The sequence below is a fragment of the Cupressus sempervirens genome, chromosome 7 (assembly GCF_028749045.1).
Source record: "Cupressus sempervirens isolate cs-2001-9-10 chromosome 7, ASM2874904v1, whole genome shotgun sequence".
In the NCBI taxonomy this organism is placed as follows: domain Eukaryota; kingdom Viridiplantae; phylum Streptophyta; class Pinopsida; order Cupressales; family Cupressaceae; genus Cupressus; species Cupressus sempervirens.
The window spans coordinates 379467703-379481463 of NC_143124.1; the positions used below are offsets into that span (position 1 = coordinate 379467703).

Below are 13761 nucleotides of genomic sequence, written 5' to 3' on the forward strand. Positions count from 1 at the left end.
GTGATATTGGCAAGCTATGGAGTTGGATTTTATCAACTCCTACATGGTATTAGAGCCTCCTTCCTACTTCTTGTTCAAAGGATATTTTTCAAGCCATGATTCAGAGACACAAACCCTAGTTTGTTTGTGATTTTTTCTTCAATCGAGAGGAAGACTTTTTTTCAATATTTGGAGAAAAAGGAGAAAGAGGGTTTGACACCCAACTCCATAGTGCGCCAAGACCACCTACATGCAAATAGCTTGCTGAAGAGAAACCGAAGGAGCAAGAGCTTGAAGCAAACAATGCAAGAGAAAATATTCCACAATAGGAAAATGAAATTGCTATGTGAATGGATTGTGAGAAACAATGAGAGAGCCTGAATATAAAGGCCTCATGGAAGCTTGTAGAACAAGCTAGAAAGTTGTAAAAGATCAGATTGACAACTAAGCACACTTCCACAAAAAGGTGGAACATGCTAGAAGGGAACAAACTCCCGTGTTGTCAACAACTCATCACTACAACTATTAACTACTAAATATTAAATAAATGGATTAGCCTAAGTAAGCTTAAGTAAATAGAATAAATAATTAATTATTTACTCTAAAAAATCTCCAAGGTAGGTGTGTTTATACTATCATGAATGTCCACTATAGAATCCATAGCAGGTGGACCTGGACGTTGGATGAATGGAGTTGGAGGATCAGGCAGAGCAGAAGAAGAATCTTGCTAAAGAGAAAAGACCTCAACTAGATGTGGTATGGAAGTCAAAACAGGGATCTCACGAACAATACAAAGGTTCAAGTATCCTAACTGCACCACATGATGCTCCTACGAAAGAGAAGTAGTGTGCTTCGAGAATGGAGATGGTGGGAAAAATTGTGAGAAGGTGTAGAGATGGCTGGAAGAATCAATTGTCCATGTAGTAATAAGACCTCATGTTGCATGATCCTCAATGAAGACTGAATCTACTATGTGTAATTTGAGAAATTGAGAGAAGCTTTGCAAATAGAGATGGAACATAGAATACATCATTGAAGGTGCCATCATGAATGCTAACTAAATCTTTCCCACAAACTGGTTGGGTAGTGTTATTCCTCATGTGAATATGAGGAATGGGAGAAGCCTCAAGAGTAGAGAAGACACCATGAGAAGATGTGATATGGTGAGAAGCATTTGAATCCAGTATTCAAGGGACCTATGAAGAGGATCCTCATATTTTCTCCTTTGAGCATTAGCTAGGCCTTCCAATTTCCCCTCTCATATAGGGGTTCGCTTGTTCTACTCCCTTGTTTCTTCCACATTGGAGTTTGATTGGTTCAGGGGCTCCATTATTCTAGTGGGGCTTTGGCATATTTTCTATCTCTCATGGGGGGGTTGGTTGTACTTATGGTTTTGAGAGAGTCTCTTGAAAAAAATTTGGTGGAAGTTGTCCTTGGGGGGTCTTGATGAGGCCTTCCTTCCTTCTTTCCTTCCTTCCTTGTATTTTTTTCTACATGTTTGTATTTACCTCTTTTTGGGGGAGGGTTTTTCCCATGAGTTTTTCCCTCTTTTCCCATTTTCAAAGGTTGCATTTCTTTGCATTATACATGGGTACCCAACATGGCCTTTTTGTTGGGACCCATTCTGCATTTTCTCTTAGTTTTGTGAGCTTAAGGCATTTGCTTAAGTTACACTTAAAGGGGGGCGTGTTAGAGTAAACAATTAATTATCTATTAATTATTTATTCTATTACTTAAGCTTACTTAGGTAAATGCATGTAGTTAATAGTTGTAGTGATGAGTTGTTGACAACACGAGAGTTTGTTCCCTTCTAGCATGTTCCACCTTTTTGTGAAAGAGTGTTTAGTTGTCAACCTTATCTTCTACCACTTTCTAGCTTGTTCTACAAGCTTCCTTGAGGCCTTTATATGAACTATCTCTCTCTCCTTGTAAATTCATCCATTCACATAGCAATTTTAATTTCCTATTGTGAAATATTTCCTTTTGCATTGTTTGCGTCAAGCTCTTGCTCCTTTGGTTTCTCTTGGAAAAGCTATTTGCATGCAAGTGATCTTGGCAAGCAGTGGAGTTGGATTTTATCAACTCTTATAGTGCCAACTACTTATAAGATAGTTGTCAAGATTCTGATGGTTACATGCTAACATTTAGAAAAGGGACAATGAAATATCCATTTTCATAGTTGTCTGCTCAAGAAAGACACTTTTTTTCTAGTGTGAGGCTTAAGCACCAAGTTCACATGTAAATCTAGATTGCATGGGTAAGGACATGTACTACTTCATATTCATGATTTGAAACTAAAATTATTTGAAACTTGATTTATGTGATTGAAAATGAAATTGTATGAAACCTAATTTATATGATTTGAAAATGAAATTATTTGAAACTTGATTTATGTGATTTGAAAATGAAATCCCCTAGCTTAAAAGATGATTTTATTTCAAATGAAATTTCCTAAAACCGCTAAAAAATTGTGCAAAAAATGCCATCAATTACACCCTAAGAACACTATAACTCTTGTCTCATTTGAGTAGCACAATTTGTGACCCCAATCTTTTCAGGATGCCTTCCTTTTAGCCCTAGCTACAGTATAAATGTAACCCCCTAGCCCAACTGTATAAAAATCCAATTCCCATGGCATTCATATATTCTTTTACTATATCGCTCACCTAGATTATGGGTTTTTTTTTTTATAAATTGGTTTGTGGGGTTTTGATTTATAAAGCTAGGTGAGGTTTTATGAGAAATAACTAGGATTTTTCCAAGATAGGTAAGAATATAAAAAGACATTACTAACCATGCAATGAACAATACAGTTCCTTGACTATGATCATAAATAATAATTAGGCCTAGGCCTTTTCATTCCCATCATATGATTGTGCATCAAGCAATCAAAATAATCCTTTATCAATCCTAGCAATAGCCCCACAAACTCCTTTATATTCCCCTGTGACCTAATTTTTCATTCACTTAATTTCTATCATTATTGAGAACACACGCATTCACTTACTTTCACCTGTATTCATCTTTGATTTGTGCCTCTCCATACATCCCATCCCATCTTGTTTTCTCATCTCTCCTAACACCCATACAAGAGATAAAGACAACATCACCCCACAACCCACATCAAATTTTGCAAAAGGCTAAGTAGGAAGATTGAGAAGATAATGAACAATAATAAAGGCTCTTAACTTTGGTTACAGTCATGATAATAGTGGTGCACAACTATTTCTTTGGTTTAGGTTACATCCCACTAATTAAGAACTCATAACACATTACCTCATGAGAAAGGTTTTAGACAACAACTTCATAGAAAGGGCCATTACTAAAGTGGACCTCAACAAGTGTGAACCTTGGGAACTTCTTGGTATGTTCAACTCCCTCCTTTATTATTCATTGTGTGTATAATCCCATACACTCATTTGATCTTGAATGATGATAGGTGACTACTAAATGCTGAGTGTCTATACTAAGCACTCTAAAAGTCGTCCATTTCTTACCTTTATTTGTACAATATCTACTCAGCTGCACATTTCATTTCATATGATCATCTGAAAGTTATGTCAATCTAAGATCTCAATTGTTTCATCTCGTTTGATTATCTTGTAACTACTAAATGATGATTATTGTAGAGGAGTAATTCCAAATGTGAAGAATAATAATCATTTGGACCTAATAAGTTGAAATTTTAAATTATGACTATTGTAGAGGAGTAGTTCAAGATATTGATGGAAGTTATTGAAGAATGGCCTTGGGGCTTTCGCTTAGTGCATTTGACCAATATTGGTTCATGAATTTGATTGTTGGTCCACATGACCTTATTGGGTCCAAAGGAAGATACATCAAACAACATGACAACCCTACACACATCAAACAACTTGTTTGGTGCTACTTATGTTTCAAGAAATATAATAACATCATTCACATATATGTTTATTTGATTATAGATTTTTGTTTATAACATAGTTTATCTAAGGTTAATGATATGAGATTTAAATTCAAAATATTAATAATTATTGATGTTATTTATAAATTAGATTGTGTCTTGATATTTTAATCCAAGTTTCAAATCATGCTAATTGTGATCTACTATGAGGATGATGGATGAAACATTGAATAAAAATTGAGATAACTTTCTACATTTTGATTGTTACTCTCTCTCTCTCTCTCTCTCTCTCTCTCTCTCTCTCTCTCTCTCTCTCTCTCATCATAAACATGGGTCCTCACTTTGAAATACCCTCTATCTCCCTCATAGAATTTTGTGCCCGTGTCAATGTTGGTGTCCATTGTAATCTACAATTGACTTTTGAGAAAATTTACCTCAATACACATTAATCATGTTTATTGTTATTTGTTTAACTATGCATTGTTCTCTTATTGAACATCATTATTGATAATATTTTTGAGTTTATAGTAGCACATTTTTCCAATCTATCATTTGATTTACCTATAAATATCTGATTTAAATTGTATTTTAGTTTTATGAATCAAAGAGAAACATCCATTCAACTAGGAAGAATGAGGTTAGATAACAAATTAGTGAGTTGTCTAACTTAGTGGTTGAGCATGAAGATAACATAGGCATTTTTACATCCAATCTCTTGAATCTATAATAGGCCTATTGCATAATAAAACCTATTATGTTATACTTCTGATTGATTGCAGTGTCTAATTGTGATTTTATTCTTCTTTCCCTTGATCTTCCATAGTTTGACATAGTTCTTTACATATAATTTTATTTTAATCAAAGTATTTTTTATGTAAACAAGTCATCTAATCTTTCATGTCTAAGGTGGTTTGGGTTCAGTTTATGTAATAGTGGTGGGAAAAGCAATTGCTCCCATCATCAATGTGTTTTCTTCGAGGGGTCCAAGCATTTTCTATCCAGACATTCTTAAGCCAGATCTGGTAGCGCTAGGTGTCAACATCCTGGGTGTATGGAAGGAGGGTGGGTTCAAGATAGCGTTTGGGACCTCGATGTCATGTCCTCACGATAGTGGCATCGCAGTGATCATACGAGTGGCCCATCTAGTTATAAATGCAGAAGCTTCAACCTACAGACATTAAAATTACAACACAAATTAGATGCAAATAAGTAACAAGAAAAATAAAGAAGAATAACATAACAAATGAAAATACACAGATTTACATGGTAAAACCTTGACAATTTGCTAAAGAAACATCCACAGGGCAAGTATTGGTAATCTTATTGCTCAGAGGAAAAACAATTATATTTGCAATCTTCACAGCTACAACAATATTGCTATACAATTCACTCCTTCTTTCCTTCAAGAGAACAAATATTTATAACCTCTTGAAGATAACAATAATCTCTCAACCTAGAATAAAACATCAGATTTATTCTTTCAAAGATAATTGAAATCTTTCTTCCAAAACCAAAAAACTGTTCCATTTTCTAAAATAAGAGAAAGATTGTTTTATTGTTTTAACAATCTTGTTTTTTCCTTCTTGTGATTGATTTTCACAATCTTTTTCTTGTTGTCACAATCCAACATATCCGATGTGGAGTCCTGCGGCAATCGGCTTAAACATCACACACTAAGCTTCATTCCTAGACCAAAAGTGTTAAATAGTCAAAGTTGACTTTTTTTTCCAGAGCTTAATTCTTCCCTCCAATCAAATTGGCTCTCATAACTCCGGCCTCCACGCTGGATTACTCAAAGCAGCCCATTAATGATGAGCAAACGTTGCGAGCCGCGGACCCGTTTGCGATGAGTGCAGGTGAGGTAAATCCAATGGCTTCCTTGGAGCCCGGGTTGTTTTTTGATTTGTGCCCTCGAGACTATGTCAAATATCTGTGCGGTCAAAATGTATACACCAAAAAGCAAATAGCACTACTCACCCACAAATGCCCCCCTTGCCCCAAATCGATGGAATCAGGTGCAGATCTTAATTACCCATCTTTTTCTGTGATATTGAAGTATGGAGAGCGTGCTCAGGTGAAGACGAGGACGGTGCCCAACGTGGGCAGCGACAATGCGGTGTACAAAGTGCGGGTGAAGAGCAGTCCAAATGTAAAGGTTAGCGTGGAGCCAAATACACTTGTGTTCAAGAAAAGGAGCGAGAGGGCAAGTTATAATGTGACATTTGGAAGCAAAGTAGAAGGGAGAGAGGAGAGTGAGTACGGTCACATAACGTGGAAATGTATCCAAGGCGGAGCACACATTGTTCATAGCCCAGTTTCAGTTCTCTAAAGCCCGGTTTGAAGTGGAGAGCCAGGGTTTCTATACGTAGAAAGGGAATAGCTACATAACCGTAGGTGGGTAGCATACAAATAAGGCCAAGTTGATATCTAGGGAAGATAGTGATGTAAGAATTGATTTAAGATTACAGTGTATCTATGTATTTACGTAAAGACAGTATGTGTTGCATTTGGTGTATGTCGTTGAACCATTTTTGTTCGGTAGAGATCTTTTCAATGACTCTTCTTAAAGATTTGGGACGAGATTAAGTATTATAATAGCTACATATTGAGGAATTTTTTTCAACAATTTAGAAGATTAATACTGGTGTTTTTCTTATTTATGGAATCTATTTTTATGGTAAATTTTTTGTTTGAGTCAAAACTATGTAGTTAATTTGTTAGGGGTATGGAATTAAATTATAAAGTTGAGAATAAAATAAACATATTCAGAAGTTAAAATTATTATAAAAATTAATATAATTATATTAGTGTAGGAATTATATTTTACAAATATATATCATTTTTTAATAATTACAAATCTATATCTTTTATATATAATAATTTTTAAAGTGATTATTCTAAAACAATAATAATCAAATATAAATAATTTATTATAAATATTCTTAAAAACATATTTATGATTATTTATTAAAAATAATTTCACATCATTTTAAATTATCAAAATTGTCATCATTAAAAAGATTATATTTTTTAATTTTAGTTTAATAAATTTAATTGTAAAACTCACTTGTATTTAAAAAGTGTTAGTGAAAAAATTTAATTACTCAGTGACATATTTCTATATATTTTTTCATATTTAATATGTTTGACAATTCAAGATAATAATTCTTCAAGATATTATATTTCTCTTCATTTAATTAACATAAAATATTTTATGTTTTACCTTTGTTAATGTTTGATTTCTACAATTGAAAGTTCTAACCTATCACAATTCTCTGAAAATTATAACAATAAAAATGAAAAAGAACTTTTTTCCAAACAATTATGTTTCTATAATTTAAGAGCATACATTGGTCATATTATTGAATAGAGTTATTAGTAACCAAATACAACCATGAAAGGTACAAACCATAACTTAGAAAATGAAATACCACCCCTTATTAATTGTAGGGGGTTTTTCCACAATTGGAGCATTGATTATCCATGCCTCTAGGTCCTCTCCGAAAAGGGAGTCATCAAATTGTGTACTGGTTGTAACAAGGAAAGCTCCACCTAAGGTAACAAGGTTTGAAGTACTGTGCCAACTCTACTAAAGGCTACAGGAGGAACTATGAAGGAAGCACTAATCCTAGATCGACTGCTTACAAATGGAGGAATTGGGGAGGAGGAGGAAGGTGGATCCCTTTCAAGCTCTTGAGACTTGGAGCCAGTAGTTGCATATGGAATCTTCTCAACATTTTTTTTTATTGGTAAGAGGCTTAAGCCAAGATTAGCTATTATTATATGTTGTGTTTAATTATTATTATTGGGTGAATGCAGAAAGTTGGGTTGCAATTCTATGGAATGAGACCTCTTAGAAATAGGTATTTGATTTTTAAAAATGGGCGCCTGTCTTCAGCTTGAGTACCTGACCCAAAATTTAAAAAACGGGCACCTATTTTTTTTTAAATTGGGTATCCATTTTTTATTTCCAAAAAATGAGTACCCATTTTTGAAAAAATGAAATATTTGAACTTTTTAGAAATAGGTATCCTTTTTTTAATTAAAAGTAAAAAATGGGTACTCGTTTCTAAAAAAATCATTTAAAAAAATATTTTATGGGGATTTTAAAATCCGCTTTTAATTTTTCAAAACGGGTACCCATTTTTTGAATTTCAAATAATGGGTGTCCATTTCTTACAACATGAGGTGGGATTTTTTTTTCTTGCCTCAGATTTTGGTTTAGGATAGGCTTGGTGAGACCAAGCCTATGCCTTGGCCTCTCAAGATTTGACTAAGGCATTGAACTAACAAATTCATGCCTTGCCATAATTTTTAGAGGGTCTTCTCGATCAATTCTTTTTACAAAACAGAAACCCATTAGAGCTCTTACTATCTAGATTTTAGAAATATAAATTTTATAGTGTTACGATTTTATTTACTATTTTTGTTTATTTTTTAATCAAAGGTGGTAGCTAAATGAAAAATAGTGACTTTCACTAAAACTTTAATAACTTTTTTATTTTGTGATTTTTAAAAAAAATTAATTTATATGTCATCAATCTACATTTAATTCTTTTGAAGTTAAAAAATTGAAAAAAGTAAAAATTTGATCAAATTATGGTGTCTGTACACGAGAGGTTTTGAAATTTACCTTTATAGCCAATTAAAAATTAAGAAAAAATATTATCATCAATATTTGGCATGTTAGGTAACTTTATTTAAAATGATTTACAAAAATTTATTTATTTCTATCAAATTATTGTGTCCATACACGAGGTTGGTACGGTCTTGAATTGAAAAGTTAGTTTTTAAAGATCCATACCAAAAACAAAATCTATCGTATGGGTACACAAATAAATTACATATTCAAAAAATAGATTCTGAACACTATAATTTTTATTTCTAAATTTTTTTAATATTCAATATCTAAATGCGTCAAATTTTGATATCAATTGACAAGAAATTTCAAGAATAGGAAAAAAATTCCACTTTTTGCCCAAAAGTGAGACCCAATTTCTTGCACTTACCCTATTTATTATGCTTGAGTAGACTCAAACCCAATAACTCTTAAATAAGAGGCTCACAATTTACCGTTGTGTTGTAGGGTCTTGCTAAGTTCAACTTATTTTTCTTTACATTTATTCTCTTTGATTTTCTCCAGAAGCTCTCTAATAGTGATGTCAAATTCATCTCTAGGTTGTTAAGTTTTGATGGTGGTGTACCCTATAATACTCCACCAGGGAACCCAAGAGAAATTAACTTGTAATGTTACTAAGTTTGCTAATTTTTTTATATAAAATATTTAAAACAATAAAGAGATAATATAGCAGAAGCAATAACTCAAATACATACATAAGAAATATAGTAATAGTAACATCTCTCAAGGGATAACATTGAATCACACACATAAGTTTTATTAAGATTAAATTTGATAAGTAAACAAATTCCATGACATAGAATAACCATATGCACCAAATCATATGAAAAAATATACAAGTACATAAGATGCGACATGGCATTACGAGAAAGCTCAATCATCCTTTGTACAAGTCATAGGGTATGAAATGTTGAAAGAATATACATCATGATAAGCTACAACAACCAGTAGGATCTCTTGAATAACCAAAATCCAAAATACCAGAATATGACCATAGAACATAATCACAAGATAAGAAGAATAGAACAACTGCACAAGGTACATCTAGCATTGACATCTAGTTGTTGTATCTCAATGGTATAAGAAAAACTACCACTTGACCTCATGGAACCTAAATGGCCCACTTCCACAGTGCTAAGGAGATAATCTCAAATCTTGTACAGATAATATAATCCAAAATTCATAACAAAAATCTAGGTCAAGGAATCCTGATAGCAATCTATCTCAAAGGCACCAAGTACACAAGTAACAACTAATCCCACAGGCAGCAAGACATGTAGGAAGCCTCATATGCATGTGGGTAAGTGTCATCATATGAGTAAACTCTAAGGTTACCTTGACAGTCTCTCTAGACTTCGACCTCATAGTGACTCATTGCAGCATCAACATCCTTTCTTATAGACAAGGCAAGGTCAGAACCAATCATCATCTCTACTCCCATCCTAGCTTATACTAGCATTCAAGGCATGGACGAGGTAACACAATGACTCTTGTTAATACATTTTAACCCCATTAATGAAATATTATCATTTATTAATACAACTTACAATGGATTACTTAAGTAGCCTCTTTAGGGCTATGACCTCCATTGCAAGGCAGTTCCCAACATACATATAGATAACCTACCCCATCCTCATAAAAGTATATCTCATAAAATCATAATAATCACATCAATCTTATACAAGCAACTAGAAAGAACCAATAGATAACCGATCAAACTTCAAAGGTTATATCACGAAAATCACAACACATGAGCTTACATAACATAATTGGTTCTCACCACAAAAATATGTGAATACATCACAAGGGTTGGGAATTAAATAATTATAACTAAACATAACAACATCTTAAAAACAATCACTTCCCAAGCCTTTGGTAAATATGCATATCTGGTCAAATGACCAAGTTTCCCCAAAACCCATCACAAGATGAAATATGACATCTCGACATGCATTTAAAACAAGTATAGTTATTTAGTCATTTTGGTTTCCAATATAATTTCATAAAACTTGATTTGAGTAAGAGTTCAAGTTTCATCTATAAAAGTATGCCTAATATACGTGTCTCCCAAGTTTAGATATACATAATAAAATTCCCTATTTTTGTAGTTTAAAAGAACCCATCTCTAGTAAAAATAGCTTTTTATTTAATCACGATAATGGTCAATATTATATTTTTAAAAAATGATAATAATGTTATTGAAATGTGATGTTAAAGAAAAATCCTATTTTTCAAAATAATATTAAAAAACTATTATAAAATTTAACTAAACCTCTTTTAAGAAATCAAGATTTAATTTAATACTAAACTAAATTAAATATTATTAACACTAATAAAGATTAACATTTATAAATGAAATAAAATTTAATATATTTTATTAAAATTAAAAAAAAAATACTAATTAAATTTAATTAACAATTTTAAAAAACTAAAAAAGCACATCCTTTTTTTTTTTAATACCCCCTTAGGGTTTGGTGCTACCATGACAACCCTGTTGTTGCAACAACACGATACTGCATTAGTAGTACTTGCTGCTATGGTAGCAGGCCTATCATGCATTGTCCATAAAGGCACTCGGTAGGAGGCAAGAAAGGAGGGTTGGGGGGGAGGGGTAGTGGCCCTCGCCCACCAGTAAAATGTTATTTTTTTATATTAATTTTTTAAATAACATTATTTGAAATAAAATTTCCCAATGCAATTCAAATATAAAGATTACCATAGTAATATTTTATTACTATGGTATACATATATATATATATATATATATATATATATATATATACATATATATATATACATATATGTATATATATATATATATATATATGTATATATATGCATATATATATATATATATATATATATATATGCATATATATATATATACATATATATATATACATATATATATATGTATATATATATATATATATATGTATATATATATATGTATATATATATATATATGCATATATATATATATGTATATATATATATATATGCATATATATATATATGTATATATATATATATATGCATATATATGCATATATATATATATATACATATATATATATATATATATGCATATATATATATATATGCATATATATACATATATGTATATATATGCATATATATACATATATGTATATATATGCATATATATACATATATGTATATATATGCATATATATACATATATGTATATATATGCATATATATACATATATGTATATATATGCATATATATACATATATGTATATATATGCATATATATACATATATGTATATATATGCATATATATATATATGTATATATATATATACACACACACACATATACATATACATACATACATACATACATACATATATATATATATACACACACACACACACACAAATATACATATACATATGTATGTATATGTATATGTATATATATAAACTTTACAAATATAATTGTGATAGGAATCTTTTTAAATAAATATATATATATATTTTTATATATATAAAGAATAATCCTTTCTTGATTCAAAACCCTACCCATGAATCAAATTTCTAAAATCAAGCTTTTCATTGAGGGTTTTCAATTTTGTTTTCAAAGATGTTTTGTCATTGAAGAAAAATCAATTTTACAAGGGTTTTAATTCAAGATATGTTTTCCATAAACAAAATTGATGTAACAGGCACAAAGAAGATATAGATTTTTCAAAAGATTTCGTACAATGAATTCTACGAGATTTCTACCTCAATCTAATGCTACAATCTGACAATAGCCCAACAATTACAAAAATTCATATGTCTGAAATCCTTCAAAAATTTCTAGTCTTCCAATCTCAAAAATTGCTCCTCCAAAACCAATGTGTAGAAATGAACTTGAATCCCTTAATAAAGAGTCTAACCCTATGTAGGGTTTTTGGTATATGAACATGTAAAGGCCTCTCCTTATATAAAATTTTATTATTTTAATTTATTTAATTCTCTTGCACACACTTTTTACCTTTAATTAGAATAAAATTTATTGAAATTATTCCCACTTCATTTTCTAATAAGATGATTTTAGAAAATATATTTATTAATTTAACTAATAATAATATGTAAAGCCTATTACTTAAATGCAAATTCTATATTTTTTATTGTTAAATTAAATAAATATGATTATGCCAAATTTAGTCTTTTAAATTAAATCTTCAATTTCAATTAATTTCTCAATTAATTAAATATAATAAAATTACTTTTTCTTTATATATATTTGGTTTAATTAAATAATTTAATAGTCTCTTTGGCTAATTTGATGACACTTGAAAATCACAACTTACCTAAAAAATCAATAAGATAAAACTTGACTAAAAAGACAAAGTACAAATCAAACTCAAAGGTTAAAAATCTTGAATTCATGTCACTTTGACAAATTTTGAAAGGTAAATAAATTAGATACTTGTCCTCTATTTTGGGATAATTGGTTTAGGTTTAAGATTTGGACTTGAGAACTATATCCCCTCTTTTACCATCGAGATAATGTGATAGGGCACACTCATCCTAAGAATTCAAGGAAGTCAATGCTCAACACCTGCTATCTGTATAAAAGTTGAACATATACATGTGCACATATATCTAAACTAAACATGCAATGGTGAGGAGTGGTACATGGTGTAGATGCTAACTAGAAAGTGCCTATGACTCCCTCCCTCAACCACATCAGATATGTCAAACATAAAGTAAAACATACATGTACACCATACACATACAAGTATAGGGTAAGTAACTATAAAACCACATATAAATTATCCATATAATTTTCATCATGAAAGTAACTAAGATCACTATATGAAGTATGTGTGGTATCATCATGAAAAGAATAATCACGAACTCATAAAATCTCCTAGTATGAAGTAGCTCATCAAATATATAATCCAAACATGTAAATAGTGTCAACCAAATTAGGTAACCAAGTACCACTAAATCAAATCACATAACCATGCAAATTGGCCTTAAAGAATTTGATGATATAAGAAAAAAGAAAACTAGGGGTAGGCACTACATCCCCCCTAGAATTAGGCTTACTCTTGGCATCCTACGAAAAAGATAAAAATATAGCACTCAATGTGGAAGTCCCATTGGACCCTTCCCCACTACAAGAGGATAAGACTCCACTACAAACACCCTATGATATCTACCCACATCTCCAACTGTGAGCTTTGAAACTATAGATATGTTATCCAAGAACTGTGGTTCTCATTAAGGACAATGAGA

General features: G+C 31.1%; 1 protein-coding gene across 1 annotated transcript; it reads left to right on the top strand.

The window, feature by feature from the left end:
• The first annotated feature begins 5708 nt into the window (after positions 1-5708).
• Positions 5709-6191, top strand: LOC149547053 (subtilisin-like protease). Its single transcript, XM_089794099.1, has one exon. It carries the CDS (start codon positions 5709-5711, stop codon positions 6189-6191), a length of 483 nt encoding a protein of 160 aa, XP_089650225.1.
• The last annotated feature ends 7570 nt before the right edge of the window (positions 6192-13761 follow it).